Genomic DNA, 23,361 nt, shown 5'->3' with positions numbered 1-23,361 from the left:
CACAGTGAATTCTAGGCCAGCCTGGTCTGCACAGTGAGTTCCAGGCCAGTCTGAGCACAGTGAGATTGTCTTAAAACACACCACACAGACAGACAGACAGACACACAGAGTTTTTTTTATTTAAGTCCCTTCCCCCCTCCCCCAGCTTTTCAAGACAAGGCTTTTCTCTGTAGTGGTGGCTGTCCTGGAACTAGGCTGGCCTCAAATTCACAGAGTTATACCTGCCTCTGCCTCCTGAGTTCTGGGATTCAAGGTGTGTGCCACCATCACCTGGCCTGGTTTTAATCACCAAAACAATACAAGAATTACATTGTCCCTTTGGGAGTAAGTACATCGTTATCATAATATATTATGTGTTTTATTTTAAGAATTATATTATTCTGGTATAAGGTCTCTTTAATTTAGGATCAATAAATTAAGACAAACCCAGACCTTGGGTATAAAGAAATGCCACTACTAAATAATTGAATGTAACTGACATTGGCATCATTAAACAATGCTGTATCACTTCCCAGCATGACAATGCTTGTTTAGTCATTTACTTATTTTTCAGTGAATTTAACTAGGCAGTTTAATACTTGGGTCTAGACCTCTAATTAGTGTTTTTTTTCTTTCTTTTGTTGTTGTCCTTTTTGAGCAAGTCTCGGATTTCTCTATGTCCCAGATTCCTCATTTATTGACAATAAAGATAAAGTTCTCTGTCACATCCTGCAGAGAATCAGACAAGTCCCCTCAGCTCCATGGTGTGTGGATGTCTCCTTAGTGTGGCACTAAGGGTCTTTGGGTTCTGTAGAATGACATAGGAAGGAAAAAAAGAGAGCTGGGGGGGGCACTGATTTGCATAAGGGGTAGGATTCCCCATGGCACCATGTCTTTTCTATGTGGTGGCTCAGGTCTACCCGAGGTTAAACTTGCTGTGATCATTTCTGGTACCATGCTCCACCCCGTGATGGCACGCACCAGCTGAGCTATTTACTATGGTGGATACAGATTTACTGTACCGATTGTTTGAGAGTAAAACCTACAGTCTCCAGGGCTACCCACTCAGTACTCCAGAGCCTTGCTTATGGGAATGGGAGAGCTTCCCAGTGCCCTGCAGTTGGGTCAGAGGGGTCACATGACATTACTGGTTCTTTCTACCAGCTGGTGAGTAGCAGAGACTTAGTTGTTTTCCAGCACTGTTTGCCTGTGGAGGACCCTCCAGACAGCCTTTGCTCTGTGCCTATCATCCGCTTTGTTCTATCAGCTTGGGCACAGGGACAAGAGCGATGGTAGGTGGGGCACAGTCCCCACCAACACGTGCCACGTGTTTTGGCATCCGGGGATTGCTGATCATATCCCAGCAGCCAGCAGCACATCTGAGTTCATCCAAACCAACGACAGCTCCACCCTGACTAAGAAACAATTAAATGACTTGATCTGGTCATCTTCTGGCTGAGGAGGAATTAGTCAACAACAATTTTCTCCAGAACACCCATCCTAGGAGAGAGAGAAAGACAGGGAGGAGAGAGAGAAAATGAGAGAGGGATGGGGGAGAGGGAGAGGGAAAAGGGAGGGATCTTGAGGTATGAACCCAGGGCTTCTCATATGCAAGACCAGTCCTTTACAACTGAGCTACACACCCAGCCCTCTATGCCCGAATCTATTACATAGCAAGTACTTAGTAAAAAACCTTTGGATTAATCCGAGTATTTAAAGGGTCTGGACACAGCACAGCACATGAGAAAGGAGCAGATATACGGGGTATTATCTCCATGCGGAGTCCTAGAGAGTGGGAAGTCATTCCAGGGCACCATGGAAAGAAGGTACCAGGCCATCACTTCCCTGCATCCATTTTTAATTTTTATGGGGTGACCATTGATTCCTCTGTCTCCTTGTGGGTTCAAGTGAAAGTTGGCCTCTGAGTTACAGGAATGGAGCTCAGAGTAGAGCCAGGGCCAAAATTAGTCATGGTAGGTGAGGTGAAAGCCAGCCCAAAGAAAGGTGGGTCTAGGAGAGAGTTGGGAGTGCTGGAGTGGATGGGAGCTAGGCTGGGGTGGGTGGGAGCCAGGCTGGGGTGGGTGGGAGCCAGGCTGGGGTGGGTGGGAGCCAGGCTGGGGTGGGTGGGAGCTAGGCTGGGGTGGGTGGGAGCTAGGCTGGGGTGGGCTGGCCAGGCCGGGGAAGGCTACTGTTCATGCTGGTGCACATGCTATCCCTAGGCCTAGGGGGCTGAATATTTTTTTCCCATGGAACCTGTGAGGGATGGATAGACCCTGATCATGGTGACCTTTTACAAGGCCCACTAAGTGTTTATAAATGACAAGGATTGGCACAGCAGCAGGGACACAGATATAAGGAACCTTATAAACACTATAAGGTTCAGGCCCCTCCTTCGCTGCCACCATTAGCAGATCTAAATACCCACAGAAGGGTTCATTCTGAACAGAGTGCAAAACATCCTCCGTTTATACATCTCTCTGCTACCCTGTTTCAAGGTGAGTCTGCAGGGGCAAAGTTACAGAAGACAGAAACCAGTTGTCTGCTATCCTCCCTGCGCCTCCCCACTACAGTTCGAAGGCCCAAACGCAGGGCCCCCCTGAAACACATTAGACAAAGGCTCTACCCTTGAGTTATATATACCCTGATACAAAACTGACTTTTAAAAGAATGCATTCAAAAAAACAAAAAACAAAAACAAAAACAAAAACAAAAAAAAACTTAAAAAAAAGCCGGGCGGTGGTGGCGCACGCCTTTAATCCCAGCACTTGGGAGGCAGAGGTAGGTGGATCTCTGTGAGTTCGAGACCAGCCTGGTCTACAAGAGCTAGTTCCAGGACAGGCTCCAAAACCACAGAGAAACCCTGTCTCGAAAAAGCAAAAAAAAAAAAAAAAAAAAAAAAAAAAAAAAAAAAAAAAAAAAAAAAAAAAAAAAAAAAAAAAAAAAAAAAAAAAAAAAAAAAAAAAAAGCAAAAAAAAAAAAAAAAAAAAAAAAAAAAAAAAAAAAAAAAAAAAAAAAGAATGCACTCTAGCAATACTTCTTAGCCACTAGAATGTTCTGTGTCTCTGAGCAGTTCAGAACCATCTGCATGCCCTAGAACTGTTGGGTTCCCACCTACTTCCTCTCCTGTTCCTACCTGAATAAGCCATGCTAGTTACTAGTTACTAGATGATAGTAGATACTAGATATTCCTTCCATGTGCTTCATGGTCTGTTCTTGCCTCCTTTCCCTGTCTGCTGTGGAAGGAATTCTGACTCCAAGGGTCTGGTGGTGATGCTTCCCTAGGCTCCCCCAGGCAAGGGATGCTGCTCCTATTCCTGGAACTGTGGTTGCGACATGGGCTGCACGGCCCTGGGCAGCCTTGCTGCACTGGGACATTACTCCTTCCCCATGCCCCCAGCTTGATTGTCTTTGTTACATTCTTACATCATTTTTCTTCCTTTCTTCTGCCCTCTCTCAAAGATTATGAAATAACTAGAATACTGTTACAATCCAAAACGTTGTTTTACTCAACGTATATACAGTTGGCTTCCTGACCTTTACACCATATGCAGGGCCAAGAGAAGGATGAACCATGTCGTAATTATGATCAGAAGTTTACATTCTCAGCCCTAGCTGGCAAAGGCCTGTTTTCCTTTTCATTTGGAGTCTGGAGCAGGTTATTTTAGACGAATTTAATAGTGTTCCCTTATACTGAAGTGGTGCACGCCTGAGATCCCAGCAACTGGGTTGGCAGAGGCAGTCGGACCTCCATGAGTTCGAGGCCAGCCTGGTCTATAGAGTGAGTTCTAGGACAGGCTCCAAAGCTACCCAGAAAAACCCTGTCTCACAAAAAGTGGGGGGGGAGGGGGAGGGGAGGAGGCTGTAAGGAGAGCAGCGATGGCATGAACATGAACATGAACATGAACGGCACCAGCATGCTCCCTTTTCACACAGAGTTTCAGCCAATCCACTGCCGGCATTATTATTTATATTATTATTGGTCAAGTGTTTTGTATTCCTGATGCAAAAGACCTGGAATTGGAAGTAGACTGAAACTGCTCACCCCGAGAACGGCTGTCTGACTGTGCACATGGGTAGCCTCTTAAGAGACAGGCATTTTTTTTTCTGTCACCTTAACCAGGATGCTGGGTGACAGTATTGGAAGCACGTGGCTTTGCTGTTTTAAGGTAGTCATAGAGACGGCAAAAGACGCCTATGTTTTAAGTCTTTAATATGTTTGCCTGCGGGAAGCAGGGTGTGGGAGGAGAGGGAAGGGGTATGATGTATCCCAAAAGTTTAAATTTAGTGCTTGATTTTAAACTATTTTTTTTTGTTTAATATACCCAAAAGAGAATTTAGGCCAATGATTTTCCATTCCAATTCTATTGGCATGTCAGTTAGGGTTTGACAGACAAAATCAGTAAGACAGTGGGAAATACCAACTAGTTAAGTCAGCACACCAACCAGTTAATTCAGGAATGCTACTAGTTAAGTGAGGACCACCACCTAGTTAAGTAAGGAACACTAACTTGTTAAGTCAGGAACACCACCTAGTTAAGTCAGGAACATTACCTTGTTAAGTCAGGATGTCTAAGTTTAAGAAATCCCTGACTTGCTGGACTGGCCAGCAGGCCCAGGACTACTGGAGGGCAAATGAAGCAATCAATTTAGGTATAAAGCTTAATGGGTGTCAATAATTTGAGCTATTTAAAATGATCTAAAACTGGCATATTTTGTTCATCCTGGAAATTCACGTTACCTTTTATTTTTTAAAAATGACTTAAATACTGTTTTTGTTTAGCGAGCTTCTTGGCATTCTTTAAATTTAGGAATGTATCCCTATCGTTTCTTTAGTGCTGGGCCTGCTTCCTAAACACACACTCTAAAGATAACGTCTCATTTGCCATTACGTTTTAATGTGTGTCCTGAAAGGAAGTTTTTAAATCATTATTATTTTTCAAGCGTCAATGATCTTCAGACCATAATCGTTCCCAAGGCTGCATTTTTGGCGCCTATAATACCAATTTATCCCATGCAACAGAACCATCTTCAACTACTATTAGTAAACTGAGCGCGGGTGGTGGGGCGTGACAGCAAGCTTCAACTTTTGCAGGAGATCCGCCTGAATGCCCGTGAAACTCCTAAGTTCTTTTTTTGGGTGGGGGGTGTTGGGGAATTGTACTGCACTTGATGTGGCGTTCCTGGAGACTGCCTCTTGCCTAGGTATCCCTTTTCCAGAGAGAGAAAAAAAAAGTGAACGGGATACAGTTTGTACATTTTGGTTTACACTTATCACAGTCGCCAGAAAAACACTCAGCTTTTCACGATCCCTACGAACAGCCGGACTTGCCTTGGCACACGGGCGAGGGCGGAGGCTTTCTTTTTCCACTCACCCAGCCCGGAGCGGCTGCACCAACCCCTTCCTGGGCGCAGGCTGGAAGTTCCCGCTGCTTGGCGCCGTGGGCCTGGCGCGCTCCGTCCGGGCCCTCCGAGGTTTCCTAGTCCCCTAGTCTCAGGGCTGTCCCCCCCGCCCGCCGCCTTTCCCGGTCCCGATCCCGGGCGGAGGAAATTCTTCCCCAGCAGCCTAGGGCTCGCCTCACGTGACCAGCCGCCGCCGTTGCCTCTTCCAGAGGGAGAGAGTTTAAAGGTCACGGAGGAAATTAGCACGGATACAGCCACCGGCCCCCAGGAGGGCTCAGCCCGCTTTCCCGCAGCCTAGACGCCCGCTGTCAGCGCGTGGATCCGAGCCTTGTCCCCTTAAAGGGCACACGCGAGGTCCCCATGTGTAGGAGGAGTCACTTTGAGAAATAAAGACTCTCGAACCGAACCGGGCCGGGATTCTACCAGGCTTCTACTTGTCAATAAGTTCTTGCAACCGGAGCAAGTCCGGGACAGATCCCTAGAGGGGACAGCCTCCCCAAGGAAAAGGAAGAGGAAAATTAGGTTTTAAAACTCACACCCAGCAAAAGAGTCCGGGTACCCCTCCCCCATCGCAGCACAGTGGAGAATCCCGGGACGGAGTGACAGACAGGCCAGCTCTCCCGCGGGCGGCTGGAGACCGCCGCACTCTAGGCAGAGTAGGGAAAATTGCTGAGTCTTCTGGAACATTGCGACCCCCTCCATTTCCCCAACCCCAGTTCTAAAAAGTAGTGTTGGCTGCAGAGAATGCGAGAAATGCCTGTCGTTCCCCCTCACACCCTCCCGCCCCGGGCTCTCTGAGTGCAGACCCGGCTCTCCCGGTGCGGACCAGAGGCGCACAAATTCGGCCTGCGACACTCGCCCCCGCATCCCAGAGCCGCCACCCTCCCGGGTCCCTCGCGAGTCCTCCCTCAGCTTCCTCGCACGTCGCCGCCACCGGACCGGGCTGACCGGCTCGCTGCTGTTTTCTGCTCAGCTCACTTTTCCCGTATTGCTCCCCCAACCGGCAAAACTTTCTATTTCCCCAAACACTGTCGCGCGCGCGCGCGCGCGTGCACACACACACAGACACACACACAGACACACACACACATACACTGACGTCTTTTGCGCATTTCCTGCATTAGAGGGAGGGAGAATCGCTCGCACGGTGATCGAGGGAAGGAGATCGCGGGCTGAGCGCTCTGGCCGGCGGCGAGCCGGCCGTGCCGAGAGCGCGGACGCGGAGAGCGAGGCGGGCGGGCGGGCGCCGGCGGCCGGGAGGAGGGGCCGCGCCGAGTCGCAGTCCCTGCCCCGCCGCCGCGCTGCGCACCGCCGGGTGCCGGCCTGCGCCCAGAGCCCGAGTGGCGGCCACCTCTACCTCCCGTGCTCGCGCGGATGTGAGATCCCGGGAACCGGGCACCTCGCGATCGCCAGCTGCGGCACTCCACTGCTTGGCCCCAGAGGCGGCGGCCGGGCTGGCTGTGAGGCTTGTGGATTTTTAAAAAATTTGGCTCCGGGGAGGACCATTTCCTCTCGACATGCATCCCTCCGGATAGACAGAACATCCCTCAGTTCACCCTCCACCCCGCGCCGTCCGAGGCAGGCGCTGGGTGGGCGAAGAGGATCCGGGTTGAAATCTGCGCCCCCGGTTCTCGTCCCCGCCCCGTCCCGTCGCCCCCCCCCCCTCCGGGACTCGAAATTGCCGGGGGATTATGTTTCGGAAAGGTAGGTGAGCGCCGGCAGCGGCGCCTGCTTCTCCGCACACGGACCCGGAGAATCAGAGAGGCAGCGAGTCAGCCCCCGCGGCTTGCAGCGGAGGCGACAGCTTGTCTCCTCCCGTGGAGGTGTCGCCAGTGGTTGGGGGGGGAGAGACTTGCTCCAAAAACGGACGTCTCCAACTCTCCCCCCTCCCTGTTTTCCGTTAGGAATCCGGCGAGGAAATACATGCACTCGCTGAGAATCGCCGGCGCCAGGGCGCAGCGCCACAAGGTGTAGCGAGAGTGGGGTGGGGCGAGAGGGGACCCAGGAGTCCCCCAGGCTCCCAGCGTGCCTGCTGCCTGCTCTTCATTCCTGCCCTCGGGGCGGACGGAGTGACCCCGGCTCTAGTTCCCCGCCCCGACCATGGTAGTGTTCAATGGCCTTCTTAAGATCAAAATCTGCGAGGCCGTGAGCTTGAAGCCCACAGCCTGGTCGCTACGCCATGCGGTGGGACCCCGGCCACAGACTTTCCTTCTGGACCCCTACATTGCTCTCAACGTGGACGATTCGCGCATCGGCCAAACAGCCACCAAGCAGAAGACCAACAGCCCGGCCTGGCACGATGAGTTCGTCACTGATGTGTGCAATGGGCGCAAGATCGAGCTGGCTGTCTTTCATGATGCTCCTATAGGCTACGACGACTTCGTGGCCAACTGCACCATCCAGTTCGAGGAGCTGCTGCAAAATGGGAGCCGTCACTTCGAGGACTGGGTGAGTCCAGCCCCTCCACGTCCAGGAGCCCGGGGTCCCAGGGAAAGACCTGCTGCCTCGGGATTGGTCGCGAGGCTCAAGGATGTGTGTTTGTGTGTGCATACATGTCTCAATTTCCTTGAAGATGCACGTTTCATTTCGTAGCTGGAGAGACATACACATTAGGATAAGAGAGATGAGATTTGCCAGGTGGGCACTATCTCCGGTCTCCTTTGTGCCCTCCCGAAAATGGGCAGTACAGGGGGCTTGCGAGTTCGGAGAGCCCAGGAATGCAGGTGCATAGCTTGGCAGAGGGGACCTTCTGCAAGTGCACGGTGGGCTGGCTGAGTGACTGTGTGTGTGTGTGGGGGGGGCTCTCTGTCCTTGGAGAAACACGTGTAGCTCAGACTGGAGGTTCTTGTGCAGCCTGGCGTTGCCCTGGGTAGCCCAGTGAGTCGTTTTAAAGATCCCTCTGATAGGAAGCCTTCTTGTTCCTAAATCATTGGTTAACTCATCTGCTGACATACAGCAAGACGGTGTCAGTCCCAGAAACACCAGGCCAGCTTGCTTTGCCCATCTTTTTAGAATGCTGTATTTTAGAAAGGACTCTGTGGTTATAGAAGTCGGGACTTAGAATCTTAACGTGATATGCTTCCATGCTTTGATTGCCAAGACGCTGTAGGATCAAACACTATTTTTGAAATTTAGTTAATTGTTAATTGATTACACTGTCAAATATTAGGGATTTGGGGAAAAAAAGGCCTTGCCAATATACCTTAAACCAGATGCATTCAACCTTGGCACTTGGGCAGTTAGAGAAACCAGCCTCTCCCACCCCCTCTCTTCTCAGAGGAACAGTGTTAAATTAGGAAACGAATAGCTCTGTCTTCAGGTTGGCTACATGCTTCTATCTGGAGCAAGTGTTGCTATGGATGAATGTATTTTCAGGATTCTTTGGTTTGCACAGGGAGCTGTCTGTGCTGCCTCATGAAGAAGTTGCAGAAGACCCGCTTTCTGCTGAAAACACAGATAACTTCATGAATATTTTAGGGGTCAGAGGGTGCGCGTGTCCTTGGCATATCATTTTACCTCATATTTTAAACATATTTTTCATGGACGTGGAGTTTTAGGGGGAAATGGGAGGGGGAGAATCTGCTCTTTTTCTGCTCCTGCCTGTGATAGTACCTTCCGGGAACCATGGTTACTAACAGGGCTTTCAGGACAACCTTAGTAAGCCACAAGAGCTGAGCTCTGGGAGATCTGTGATTTCCACTTTAGGCAGCAGGGCAAACCACAGGATCCTGAACTCCACTTTCCTTTCCTCTACCTTGCTGTCAGTCTGCTGTTATCCATGGTGCTACCCAAAGGGCCTTGGAGGGATCACTAACTTCAGAAACAGACTTCAGTGTTAAACATCTGTGGTTTTGCATAAAAGGGAGAAGAAAACTTTGACTAGAGTAGCAGGAAGGTGGGGTGCTTTGCAGGAGGTGCTAAGAGGGGATAACCAGGGGGCAGAGATCAGTGAAGATGAACAGCAGGTCTGTGTTCTCCACATGCACGCTCCAGTTGGAAGGATGCAGCAGAGTGTCTCTGCTAACACTGAACTGAGGTCTGCTCCAAACGCAGGGCGGAACAGGATAGTGCTTTCTCTCCTCGGCTCTTCTAGGGAAGTGTGCAGTCAGAGCTTGTTGCTTTATAGCCATTCTCCAAGGCTCTTACATTTATGCTGGTTTTGGCTCTAGACTAGATCTTCTAGTGCACAGGCAAAATTTCCAGACAAGGACATTGAGTTCCAGAGAAGCTAAGTGGGTACCCAAGGTCGCACGGCAAGCACAGGTGGGTTGGAGGTTGAGCCCTCACCTCCTATTGCTCACTGTTTGCCCAGTGGGGAACAGCCTGTCTGGCTTCTGAGGTTATTTATTAGCCCTGCAGATTCAGATGCTGTGGCCCTGACATTTTTATTGTGTGCGATAACGTAAAGTGCTTTCAAAATCATTATCTCTTCTGCCTTGTAGCAAGTGTGAATTGGATATGACAGGCATTGGACAGATTAAAAACAAGACCGAGAGCAGTCCAAAGAATGAATCGAGTGGTGAGCTGGTTGGGACCGGGAGATGCTGGAGGCTGCTCTCTGAAGTGAATACGGGGACCCCAGCAACAGTGCCCAGCAGCCTGGAAACAGTCAAGTTGCAAAGGGACCACCTTCCCCATGTCTGTCACCCAAGTACACCCACATCATCACAGCTGTAGGTAGACTGTCCTGGGGCTTAGACCTTGAGTACCGTTCTGGGAAGAAATGGAGAGACATGCCCGTTTGTAGGTGTGGCTCTGAAGCCGGCCTGAAGTGATCCATGTGCTCCTCTCTTTACTGTGGGGTACTTCAGCCGGCTCTGCACTCGCCTGCCCCCTGAGTTCCCTATGTGATCAAATTCTACTAGGAAATCTTACCATTTTAACTCGCCCCAGGATAAAATAAGAGGCCACAGGTTACTCTCCAGGGACTTGCATTTCTCTAGGGAAAGGACACAGGGCAGATGCATATAGATACTGAAGTGGTCATTCAGTTCCAAAGGAGTGGCAGGCACTACAGTAGGTTGGAAGTTCAAAACCAGAGTGTGTGAGGAGGGCTGGGGGAATTCAGGAAGGCTCCTGGAAGGAGGGTACGCACGCACAGTGAGTGTCAAAGTTTAGGTCATGTTCAAAGACACACCTGGAGAGGACACAGCGTGCCAAGCTTGGACCCCGCCGGCGGAAAGGCGTGGAGAGAGCCTGTGTTCAGGCTGCCGAATGGATAAGCACGGCTGAGCTGAGGACGCGGCAGAGCCAGGTTTACCCAGCTTCTTGTTTCACTGCCACCTGAACTATAATTTAATATATATATATATTTTTTTTTTAAAAAAGCAAGCAAACACACAAGCAAAAAACCAAACTGGTTCTTTCACTTTGTACTACTCTTTCCTCAAGCCCCACTTTGCCTTATAGAGCCACAGGTTTGGATTTGGTTGTTTTTGGCTTGTTTTTGCTCACATTCAAATAAATATGGATGTAAAATGCAAAGAAAGGAAGCTCATCCCAGTCAGTGACTTTTAACATCGCTGGGGATGTGGGGCTGAACACTGACATTCTAGAGCAGAAGAAAATGTTGAGTGTTGAGGACCGAGGGGGAGAATGTGAAGAGCCCAGGCTGTGGGAACTATCTACCTGTGAAGAAGACAGACCCTGCAGCCTGTGACGACAGAGGAGCTGCGGTAGACAGAGCCCGAGGCTAAGAGAAGGCCGGATCTGAGCTAAGGTTTTGACGAACTAGATGAGATGCTGCTGTCCTGGATGTGCATAGCAGTCACTAGGGAAAGGTACTAGGGAGGGAGCTTCGCTGCCCGGCCTCCTTAGAGCCACTGCTTCTGTGCTTTGAGATAACCGTGAAGAACCTGCACATTTAGTGGTCTGTCCTTTGAGTTGCTTGCTTTGAGAAGTACAGCGAGCATAGGAACTGTGGGCAGAGAAAGTCCTCCAGAATCTGTGGTGGCCAGAGCTGATGATCAGAGCGTCATTCTTTACTGATGGCCACATTGTTCCTTTATTTATTTATTTTTATTTAAGTTAGCATGCACACTTATGTGTACTCATACACGTGTGTGTGTGTGTGTGCTTGCACACATGCATGTGTGTGTGCTTATGGATGTATGTATGGAGGTCAGAGGACAACCCACAGGAGTTACTTTTCTCCTTCCGCCCAGTGGGTTCCGCAGCCGGCCTCTTTACCAGCCGAGCCCCCTCTTTAGCTCTCTACTTTATTTTTTGAGACAGAGTCTCCTCACTAAGGAGGAAGTTTGTTTCCTCTGGTCTGGTTAGCCGGTCACTGGGATCTGCCTATGCTGCTTTCTAGGCAAGGTGCTTGGGGTTACAGGCCGCTGAGGCAGCACCTGGCTTTTGTTTGGGTCCTTGGGGTTGTGCAACAAGCCCAGAAATGGCTAAGCCATCTCCTAGCCCCATATTTCTTAAAACAAGACTTGTAAGAATAATTGTGTCAACTATACACATTAGGATTCATACTCGATGAGGCAGAGATTGAGTGAGGGCTAAATGTGGTATTTTTTGCTTAGGAGACACAAGCTAGGGAGAAGGTTTTGAGTGCAACCTGTAGGGGACAGCTGCTGGCCGCTTCGCTGTCTGGGTTTCCTCACTTACTGCTTCAGTAATGTACAAAGTGAGCTCAGCTCACTCTTTGACCAGTACTATGTTGGCAGCCATCTTCGGTGTGTGCCAGTCCCTTGATTTATCTTGTCATGGATCCATTTATTTATTTATGATGTATTTATTGATTTTTAGAAATGGGGTTTCTCTATGTAGCCCTGCCTGTCCTAGAACTCACTCTGTTGACCAGGCTGGCCTCTAACTCAGAGGTCTTCCTGCCTGCCTCAGCCTCCTGACTGAGGGTGTTAAAGGTGTGCACCACCATGCCGGGCACAGATGCATTGGGAATGTAGTGGCTGTGTCTGAAGATCCCCGTCCTCTGAGAAAAAAGGAGTTCTCCAGAGTATCTGTCCCAGTTTGCTTTCGGTGGCCAGGATAAAGGACTCTGACCAAAACTAGCTTGGAGGGGAAAGAGTTTATTTTATTTCGTAGTCTGTCAGTGAGGGTAGCCAAGGTAGGAGCCCCAGGTAGGAACCGAGGCAGGGACAAGGAGGATCACTGATCACTGGCTTGCTTCCTCCGGCTCATACCCAGCTAACTTTGTCTGCCCGGGAGTAGCACCGCCCGTGGTGGACTGGGTCCTCTTGGGAGCAGTCATGAGGGTGCACCACAGACATGCCACAGGCCAGTCTGATAGAGAAGAGTTCCTTCTTCTCAGGTGTGCCAAAGTGACAACTGAAGCTCACTGTGACAGCTGCTAAAGGTCCATGCTGGGTCTAGACTGCTTGGGTTTTAAGGCCACCCTTCCCCATGACCTAAGTCTTCTGTGACCTTTACTGAGCCATTTAACCCTTCTGAAATTTGGTTTCTTCCTGTGTAAACAATGGATGATGGTAAAAAAATCATCTGCCTGAAATGATGGCTGTAGGGGAACTGAGTTTATATTCGCAGTGTGCTTGGACCAATGCCTGGCCCTTAGTATCTCCTCAAAGAATGTTTCTTAATTGCCCAGCTGAATACCCCAGCACTGGAAAGGGTAGGCTAGTGGACTGGCTCTGCCTTGGTCAACAAGAATCACTTGAGGGAGATCATTACAGTACCACTGCCAGGGTCCAGCCCCTCACTATTGGTTCTAAGAGCCCCATGGGTCCTGGGGACATGGCCCTGTTAAACAGACCTCCTCCTGATTGGGTCCTTGTACATTGCACAAGGACATGTCTCTATCCTCTTAGGGAATTTCTGAAAATTTTTCAGTGGATAGGATCTATAAAGGGGGATTGGTTAGGATGACAATTGTCCAGCCAAGATCCCTTTGTAGACGGCTTTTCTATTGCTATGATACTTGTCATCTAATTCAGTATTGCTTCCCTTGGCATGTAGGGTGTTGGATAACTATTAGTTCTTGGTCTAGGCCTAGCATATCCATACTCCTGCTTTAGAACAGTCAAGCATACTCTGTGATCCCTCCCTCCCTCCTTCCCTCCCTCCCTCGCTCCCTCCCTTTCTTTCCCTCCCCCTCCTCTCCCCCACTCCCTCAATACCCAGCCAGTGTAATGGATAATTGGGGCTCTCTTGCTCCCCAGTGGTCACCTGCCTTTAGAATCATTGAGTTCTCACTGTAGTTCCCAGACAATCACCGGTTACAACCTTGGACATGCGACTTAAGCCCCAGATGCCTGTTTCTTGGTTAGTAAAATGGAACAATGAGAATTCTTAACCTCTTAGGTTGTTGTGTGGATGAAGTAAGGAAGTCCTATGAAGCTCACAGGGAAAGATCTGGCCACATAGCATTTCAGCAGATTGTGTTAATATCTGAAGACTGATGGGTTGGTAGTCCTAGATTTAGATGAACATCTTAAGATGAACATATGGCCCACTGAAAGACATTTTTCTCCTTGCTCTGTGAATGTGTTTTTATAAAAAGTCTTAGATCGTCTAAAAGTAAATTTAATTTACTTATACTTAACAATTTATCTTTTATTGATCCTTTGAGAATTGTGCGTCCGTTGTATTTTGATTATACTCATCTCCCCAAACTCCGCCCCCAGCTCCACCCCTCTTCCTTACCCACCCAACTTGGTGTCCTCATTTCTCCAAGCTCATCCACTACAGTCTGTGCTGCCCACCTTCTCCTAGGCGTGTGGCGTCCACTGGAGCGTGGTGGACCAGCCAGTGGCCATACCCTTAAACACTGATTCTCACTCCCTCAGCAGCTATCCATGGACAATAGCTCTTCAGCTCTTAAAAGCAATTTCATCACTTTTGATCAGATTGCTTTGGCGGACCTAGGAATTATTGCTATTGGAGACATTATTTATAGAAGATGATTAGTGATCAGAAATAGGAGCAATTTGGAGCTAGTGTTTGGTTTGACTGTACCAGCCTTATTTAGTTTGAGGATCTAAATACATTTTCAATCCTGTTAACTTTAGATTCCTGTCTCCAGACCGTACCGAACTTGCAACCTCAGAGTTTATGTGTAGGCTTTTCTTAGTTTCAGCGCCATTTGATTGTGTGTGGTGCAGCTAAAAATCAATTTGTATGGTATTGTATGCCTAGTTCTCCCCTTCTTAATTGTCCTTGACGTCCCTCATTTTCGCCTCCACCCCATATCTAGTCCATAGCAGCAGCATCTGCCATGTCTGCTGTAAGGATCGATTCCCAAGGGTTATCATCTTCCATGCCTCTCCTGGGCCACGTCACTTACCTTGCGTCTGGATTATCTCAACCGTCCCCTAATTGGTTCCCCCTTGCCTGAACTTTGTCAAAAAATCCCTCGGGGGGGACAAAACGCAATTCCTTCCTGTAAGACAATCCAGACGAGCCTTCTGGGCCTCCCTGGCTTGTTGCCTACTGCTGTTCAGCTTCACCTTGTTTGTGAGTCTCTAGTCATAAGGGCCCGGGGTCACCTTCGACACACCATGTACCTGCCCCAATCTTCCTTCATTTCTCTCCCATTTTTCTAGAATGTTTCTTCTGTAGTGAGCTTCCTGGTTCCAACATTTATTCAAATGTAACATTACCAGGAAAGCCTTTTGTAGTACTCCTATCCAAAATGTCACTCTTTTTCAGGATTTATGATTTTGTCTTATTATTTGATTATTGTTTTGAGACGGAGCTTTACTATGTAGCTTGGGCTAATCATAGCCCTCAGTTCTTTGGCTTCAACCTCCCAAGTACTGAGATTACAGTCACCATATCTGGCTTTCCCAGACATTTTACTTCTTTAATTTTAAGGGCTTATTAATTTTTAAGGTAGCACACAAAATAATGAGTTTCATCATAGCATTTTTTATGTATATGGCATTGTACTTGGATTGTATTTTTCTCTGCATTTCCAGTTTATACGCCATTTTATACATTCCTTTACATGGCTTCTTTTTCCCTCATCTTTCTCCTACACTTCATATTTTTTGTATTCATTTCTTGTCTAACATTAAGACAGAGGTTCTCTAGAAACAGAAGTTTTTATTTCTTTCTGTCTTCTCAGCACCCCAGCCAGAACCTAGGTATTGGTGCATGCTAACAGAGAGATGTGTATTCTCTCAGTCCTTGTCATGGTGCAGCACCGTGGCAGACACTGGGGTGTTTGTTGGTCACACCGAGGTGTGTGTGCCACAGTTCCTGCCTCTGGGGAGCAGGAGAGCTTGACGTGTGTTTGGGAAGACTGAAATGGCAAGCATTAGATGGTATTTCTTTTTCATAGCATTTTTTATTGTTTGAGAATTTTGTACATGCATGTAATATATTTTTTTTAATGAAATTCATCTCCAATTCCCTCTCTTCCAATGATTCTCCTACTCACCCCACCACATATTCTCTCCCAATTTCATGTATTCTGTTTCTAAACTCTCTGAGTCCACTTGGTGCTCCCTGTATGTGCCTGGGTCTAGAACCCATCTAGTAGAGTATAGACAACCTCTCATCACCTGCATCCCTCTCCAGCAGCCATCAGTGACCTCAGCGAGGGATGGGACCTCATCAGTCCCCACCTCCATCCATGCTAGACTTTGGTCTGGTTTGATGGTGTAAAGGTCCTGTAATGTGGTCATAGCCATGGTTCCATTGTAGGCACCTACTTTGTTTGACGCCTCTCTTCTACAGTGAGCCTCGAGCCTGGCAGGGAAAGGATGTGATGCCGCCAGCTCCCTGAGAGCTGAGCTCTCTATGGCCTCCCATTGTCTGCATGTAGGGCTGGTGTGGTCCTCTGTCTGCACTGATCTCCATCCACTGCCACAGGAAGGGTCTCTGGTGAGGTGGAGAGATAGACTAACTTCTCGGTTGATTCAAGCACTCGCTTTGTACAGTTCAAAGAGAGGAGGAGGAATTTTAGGGAAGTCTTGGAAGGCATTCCGACAGGAGAATGCGCTCTGATTTCCACAGGTCAGTTTGCACTACACCAAAGACTTTCCTTTTTAACCAAGCCTAAAGTTTCTAAAAGGGGGAGCTGTGTACCATCTGGGTACCCAGAGCCTGTAGAAGATGCTGTGGTCAGAGGAAACAGAGAAAGAACACTTCTCCTTATTTGCAGGGTTTATTAGCTTTAAATTCTTAACTGGGGTGTTATCTACCAAAAAAAAAATCTTTGCAGTTGGCAGTGACAAGACATGAAATTTGAGACAGCAGCCCCTGAACTCACGGGGCTCACTGATGCATGTACCTGCACAACTTCCAGTGGCTTCACACAGGCTAAACGAACTCCAGAACAGGCCTGCACTGTTTTACATAAATAAAAGCTTCACTTGGCAAAACACATTTCTCTCCAAGTTCCTCTGGGTGTATATGGGCTTGTTAAGTAGTTACAGTCGATTATAACGCTAATCAGCAGGGCTATACCTGATTGAAATTTAGTTTTCTGTCAGAAAGCATGTGAAGTGTTCAGAAGCCTTTGCTGGGCCGAGAGAATCATAAGGGCAGGAATGTACCATGCCAGTGTAACTCACCCACATCCAAACAAAATAGAATCTCCAGAGGGAATGGCTTTGGACTCCTCTGGCAGGCCCAGAGGAGAAACTCAAGCCTGCTACCAAACTCCGGTGCCTCTTACCTCATCTGTCTTCTTCCCATCCTATCTCTCTCTCCTTGAAGTGTTAAGGAGTTCGCCTTTAAGCCAACTGTGTTGCTGTGTGCCTGTAACCCTAGCCAGCACATTTGGGAGGTGGGGGCAAGGGGGAGGCTCTTTTATTTAGTAGCATAGGCGAACATTCACTGAGTTTGCCACCCAGGAAGTATTTAAGGTCAGAAATGTAATCAATTCAAGAAGGGTTTGGAACAAAAACCATGGTGGGTGAATCTAGAATTCATTACTGGGGACGGGTATGCACCTTGAATAGAGCCGTTGGTTGTTTCTCAGAGCATAGCATCTCCTAGTACCAGGCAGATGGTAGCATCTTGTGAATGGGAAGTGTCTTTTCTCACCCATCTGATGGCTCTCCAGAGTGTGAGCTGTTCAGGAAGTCTGGGAAGCCCACTCACCAGTTAGTCAACGGACTCTGGAGAGGCCCGCTCTTCCAGGCCGGTCTCGTAGGAGTGCCCGTATACACATTCTCCAATCCAGCGGACTCATGATGTGCTCCTAGAAACTCAGAATCTGAGCAGAAAAGGAAGATGGTAGGTGTAACCCCCTCAAAGGGAGTGGCGCTTTTAGGAGGTGTGGCCTTGTTGGAATGGGTGCGGTCTTGTTGGAGGAAGCGTGTCACTGTAGAGACGGGCTTTGAGGGTTATATATGCTCAAGATATCCTCCATTGTCAGAGTTCACTTCCTGTTCAGCTACCTCTCCAGCACCATGTCTGCCTGCATGCCACTATGTCCCACTGTGATGAGAATGGACTGAGCCTCTGAACTGTAAGTTGTCACCGCAATTCAATGTTTTCCTTATAGGAGTTGCTGTGCTCCCGGTGTCTTCACAGCAATAGAAACCCTAACTAAGACGGTGGGCCAGACAGAAGCTGCTGAGCAGTAAAAGCAGAGTCTGGCCTTCCTTTCATCCACCAGCGGATGTTTATTGAATACCTCCTGTGCTGGGCACCTTGTCACGTGAGCAGAGAGCCTATTGGCCGTGTTTATCAAGGAGTATCAGAAAAGCCCTGGTGTGTAAATTCACAGCTGAGAGGAAGCGCTTAGTGCAATCTTGGAGAGTGTGGCGACACCTAGATCTACCTCTGCAGGTCCTGGTGGACTGATAGTTTCTTTCCTCGGGGAACTTATTGACTCCGCTGACGCTGGTCAGTCAGTGGCACTGTGCTTACATGTGAAGCGTGTACTGCACACGTGTGAAGTCAGGAGTTAGCTTGGCCAGATGCTTTTTGGGCCCCTGCCGGCAACAGTCCTAACTGACTTCTCAAACCCTGCGTTTTGGTCTTTTACTGTGCTCAGTCTACCTCGCTATCATATTATGTCTCTTTTATTCAAATTGCCTTGCTTATTACTCTGGAAAACTGCCCGGTTTTGTTCCCCCCCCCGCCCCCTGCTCTGTCTTTCCCCATGGTTGGAAGACCATAAAGCTACTTTCATAGCTTGTTTCTTTACCTAGAGTCCAAGGACCGCAAAGAGTAAATTTAGATTTAAAACGATCTCTCTTTGTGTATTATTGAGCCATAGAACCATCCAGGTTCTTCTAAAAACAAACTAGCAAGCAAGCAAAATTTCCAGGATGGAAGACTGATGACTCTCTGCCTTTGCCTTTCACATCGATGGTTATTTCAACCATTTTAGGCAACTGAGAGACTCCTCCGTCAGCCATTAGAGATGGAACACGGCATCAACCAGTGTTTGTCAAATTGTCTTGGAAGGGGTGGGAGGCTTGTGGTGTTTTCAGGTCTCAGTTATCAAAGAGGCTGGGACATGTTACAAAGTCAGATGCACCTTGGTGTATCAGAGACATTTGAGCCACAGCAGGACGGGGGCAGGGTATAGTATGTTCCTGAGATAGCTCACTGAAGTACTTGCTGTGAAAGAGTTAGAATCTGATTGGCTCCACTAGCACCAATGTAAAACCCTGGGCTTGGCAGTGATTGTCTGTGGCCCCAGTGCTGGAGAGGGAGACACAGGAAGTCTCTAGGATCTGACGGCCGGCCAGTCAGTTCCAGGTTCAGTGAAAGACTGGGTCTTGAATAATAAGGTGAAGAGCAATTGAGGAAGACACTTGGCATCAACCTCTGACCTATGCAGACATGTAACATGTATTTGTGTGTACATGTGATTACGTGCCTGGACACACATTCACACATGCATACATACAGATGATGACCCAAAGCAATGACAGTTGTTTACTTCTGCACAGCCAGACCTGTCTCAGATGTGTTTTATCATAAATAGCTAGTATTTGTGAGACATCCAGGACTAGTGCTTTGTGGAATATATATATTCGTAGTTAAATAAAAAAAAAAAAGAAAAATTGAACCATATTCTAGTGGATCTTGGGAAATAGTGAGCTTGAACAATGGTGGAGGCCCAAAGAGAAGGACATGGTATGAGTTCTGCTGATTGGCAGAGGCTTCAGAAAGAGTTTAAACCAGGCCTTGAAGAAAATGGATTGAGACAAACAGGGAAGTGGGGCCAGAAGACAAGTAGGTCTTAACATTTGGAGCAAGGGTGTGGATGGTTGGGATTAAAGTAAGATTGCAACCACAGGAAAAAAAAACACAATCAGTTAGTAAAACATAGAAGCACACATACATGGACAAAATCCAAGTTGAAATAGTAGACAGAGTGAGTATTCATCCTTCCATCTATCCGTCTATCCAGACATTTATCCAACAAGTACATACTGTGTACCGTCTGTGTTCTTGGAACTTTTCTAGGGCAAGAGGTTGAATCAAGGCACTCACTATACAGCAAACTCTTAGTTATTAAGAAATTTAGTGTGAGGGAGAACCTCAGTCCCCCATGTTATACTCCAGCTAATATTTTTCTTTCTTCTTCTTCTTCTTTTTTTACTTATTGATAACCTGATAGGGATGGAGAACTTTTTTTTTTTTATCAGTTATACATCCTTCATGAAACTAAAGGTTGGCAAGGGAAAGCGCATGAATCTAAAGAATGGAATATGGGCTTTGGTGTCAGCCAGCCCTGGATCTGTGCACACTTGGAACTCAGTAAACCCAGTTCCTATCACCATTTCATTTCAGAGATATAGAGACAAGAAAATGTTTTTGCAGATAACTCAAATGATTACTGCTAACACAGTCTTCAAATAAGGGTTCTGGGGCCTCCTGCATTCTAGAACAACACTGGTTCTGGATTTGAATTTTAGTATAAAGTTTGACTGAATGATACTAAGCAAATTATATGGGCTAGTGTCTTAAGGTTTTTGTTGCTGTGCAGGGACACCATGACTATGAAAATGCTTACAAAGAAAACACATTTAATGGAGTGGCTTACACTTTCAGAGGTTTTGTCCAATACCACAAGGGGCAGAACATGGTGGCACGCAGGCAGACATGGTGCTGGAGGAGCTCAGAGTGAAGGAGTTACATCTTGATGCCACAGGCAATGGGAAGTGAACTAAAACACTGGGCTTGGCTTGAGCATATATGAGACCTTAAAGCCCGCCCCCACAGTGACACACTTCCTCCAACAAGGCCATACTTCCTAATAGTGCCATTCCCTTTGAGCTTATGGGGGCCAATTACATTCAAACTAGCACAATTAGTAATGCCCTTCTCTGCATCTGTGATCTGGGAATCACAGCTGCCTGAGAGAGCTACTATACTATTAGGCAGAACTATAACAATGCCTGACTTATAGCAAATTCCCAGTAAATAGTAACTAATTATGATTATAAGTATCATTGATATTTTTTGGTGGTTGGTCCTGTTTGAAGGTTTTGTTAGCAGTAACCATTTGAGTTGCCTACAAAACCTTTTCCAGTCTCTCTGCAATGACTTGGTGATAGGATCTGGGTTTGCTAAGTTTTAAGTGTGCAGAACCTGAATTCTACATTGACCCCTTTTTGTTAGCTGCTGAGCTAGAGCAGAGTGAAGACAGAACATGCCTAGCATTTCTCTCGCAGTGTTACATTCTGACCTGAACATCACCTGCCTTATCTGTTACCTAGAGTGGTAATTGGAGTTTGAGCCCCCCCACTCCCGACTCTGTTGTAGTCTAGATGTTTGTCTCAGTTCTCAGGTTTGAAACATCTGACTTCATTTTCCTTCTCTGGGATCCTTATAGAAACCCGGCCTCTAGTATACTGCAAGAGATTGTTCTGTTATTCAGGCCTAAATCTGGACAGTGTACATGGTACTTCATTTGAAAAGCAAGACTTTGCTCTTGACCACAGTGCTGGACTTCCTAAAGAGTAAACAGTGGGTGTTGGTACATGCTTCTAATCCTAGCACTTGGGAAGCTGAGGTAGGAATGTTGCTGCAAGTTCCAAGCCAGTCTGGGCTACAGTGTGAGCTGTTTCAATAAAGAAATAAGCAAATGCGATAAAATAAAACATCAATGTTGGCGGAGACTGCTCATTTGTTCCTGGGTGCCCAGACCAGAAATAATCACTCAGAAACTATATTAATTAAAACACTGCTTGGCCAATAGCTTAAGCGTATTGCTAGCTAGCTCTTATATCCTAAACTAATCCATTCGATTATTCTCTGCATCACCACGAGGTTGTGGCCTACTGGCAAAGTTTCAGCTGGCAGCTCGTGTATTTCTCCTCTGGTGGCTACATGGCTTCTCTCTGACTCTGCCTACTCTCTCTCTATATATCTCTTCCAGCCTGGCTTTATTCTGTTAAGCCATTGGCTGAAAACAGCTTCTTTATTAACCGATAAAAGCAACACATATACAGGACTTTACACACCACATTGTGGTGAAACCTATTACTTTAATGGTAAGCTAAATAGTTAAAGTACAAAACGAAGCAAAAATAAGAACAAACAAATAAATAAACAACAACAAAACAAAAAATATCCAGGCCATACTCCTCTAAAAAACTAGACCTTTACTTTCTAGTTATGTATTATGATGCTCAATCTTTAAACTTGGACTTCATTTTAGATGATTACTTGTAAGTAATGGAAATAAACATGGTAAATTGTTCTTCTGACCGTCATTAATGATTGTTCTTAGACAAAAGTTTGTCTTCTCTTTTTCAGCTATGTAAAGTTTTTTCCTTCCTTCCAAGTATTCGGGGTTTTTTAGGCCTAGGAGGCCAGGAATAGAAGACTGGAGAAATAAGGCTAGAATCGGAGTGTTGAAGTAGGAGGGCCGGGGAAGGAGGGCAGAAATAGGAAGGCGGGAGTAGGAAGGCTCTCCTTTTGCTCCTGTGAAATACCCATCTTTTTCTTAAAGCCACCCTGAGCCCAGATTTTATTTTATTTTTTTTAAATTTTTTGGGGGGGCTTTTTTTATTTATTAAAGATTTCTGTCTCTTCCCCTCCCCCTCCCCCAATCAAGCCCCCCTTGCTCGTCAGCCCAAAGAGCAATCAGGGTTCCCTGCCCTGTGGGAAGTCCAAGGACCACCCACCTCCATCCAGGGTAAGGTGAGCATCCAAACTGCCTAGGCTCCCACAAAGCCAATACGTGCAGTAGGATCAAAAACCCATTGCCATTGTTCTTGAGGTCTCAGTAGTCCTCATTGTCTGCTATGTTCAGTGAGACCGGTTTTAACCCAGGCTTTTTCAGACCCAGGTCAGCTGGCCTTGATGAGTTCCCGATAGAACATCCCCATTGTCTCAGTGTGTGGGTGCACCCCTCGCGTGAGCCCAGATTTTAGATGAAATACACAATGCCCAGTTAATTTAAATTTCAGATAAATGACGAATACTTTTGTTTTTAAAACCAAAGCTGTGTCCCAAATATTAAATGTGGCGTGCTTATATTAAAAAGTTTCTGTGTTTACCTGGAAATACAACGTAGCCGGGGGGCTTCTATTTTTACATAGTCTATGTCCTGAGTCTGTTTCCTACAGTTCTGGCAGTTATTTAAGCATGGCACGAGCAGGAATGAGCTTGTTATCTTGTTCCTCTGAAGAAAAAGCAGGGCCATTTAGCTTTTTGTTAAAATAATTCTGGCAGTAATTATAATTAAGAGGTGTTTTTGATCGGCAGCTCCCATAAAATCACAGCGGTCACTTCTGCGGCCAGGTGTGCAGTGGCTACTTTCCTTGTGGTTATGACAGCTACCTGACAGAAGCAACTGTCTTGGCTCCACTTCCTGTTACTGGGTCAAAAATCAGACAACAGCTACTTAAAGGAGAAAGGGCTTGTTTGGTACACAGTTTCAGGTTACAGTTGTTACAGTTCATCCTTGGAAGGATGAGGGCCTGGGGTGGCTGGGATGTCAAAGGTTGGAGGCAGCTGGTTATGATGTATCCACAGTCAAGAGCAGAGAGCTTTGAATTAATGCTCTGTTGCTGGGGCTCAGCTCTCTTTCTGCTTTCCTTCAAGTCCCAGCACAGCTGATGAAATGGTGCC

At 47.3% G+C, this 23,361-nt stretch overlaps 1 protein-coding gene across 1 annotated transcript in view; it reads left to right on the top strand.

The window, feature by feature from the left end:
• The first annotated feature begins 6,530 nt into the window (after window positions 1–6,530).
• Window positions 6,531–23,361, top strand: part of Prkce (protein kinase C epsilon) — a 514,828-nt gene continuing 497,997 nt past the window's right edge. The window contains exon 1 of the mRNA XM_050146031.1: window positions 6,531–7,827. Within this exon, the coding sequence (XP_050001988.1) occupies window positions 7,480–7,827 (348 nt within the window). The 5' untranslated portion in view covers window positions 6,531–7,479. The remainder of the gene's footprint in view (window positions 7,828–23,361) is intronic.

This window comes from Alexandromys fortis, unplaced genomic scaffold (genome assembly GCF_014885135.2).
Source record: "Alexandromys fortis isolate MF-2015 unplaced genomic scaffold, M_Fortis_MF-2015_v1.1 scaffold_42, whole genome shotgun sequence".
Lineage (NCBI taxonomy): Eukaryota > Metazoa > Chordata > Mammalia > Rodentia > Cricetidae > Alexandromys > Alexandromys fortis.
This window is presented reverse-complemented; position numbering and strand designations above follow the sequence as displayed.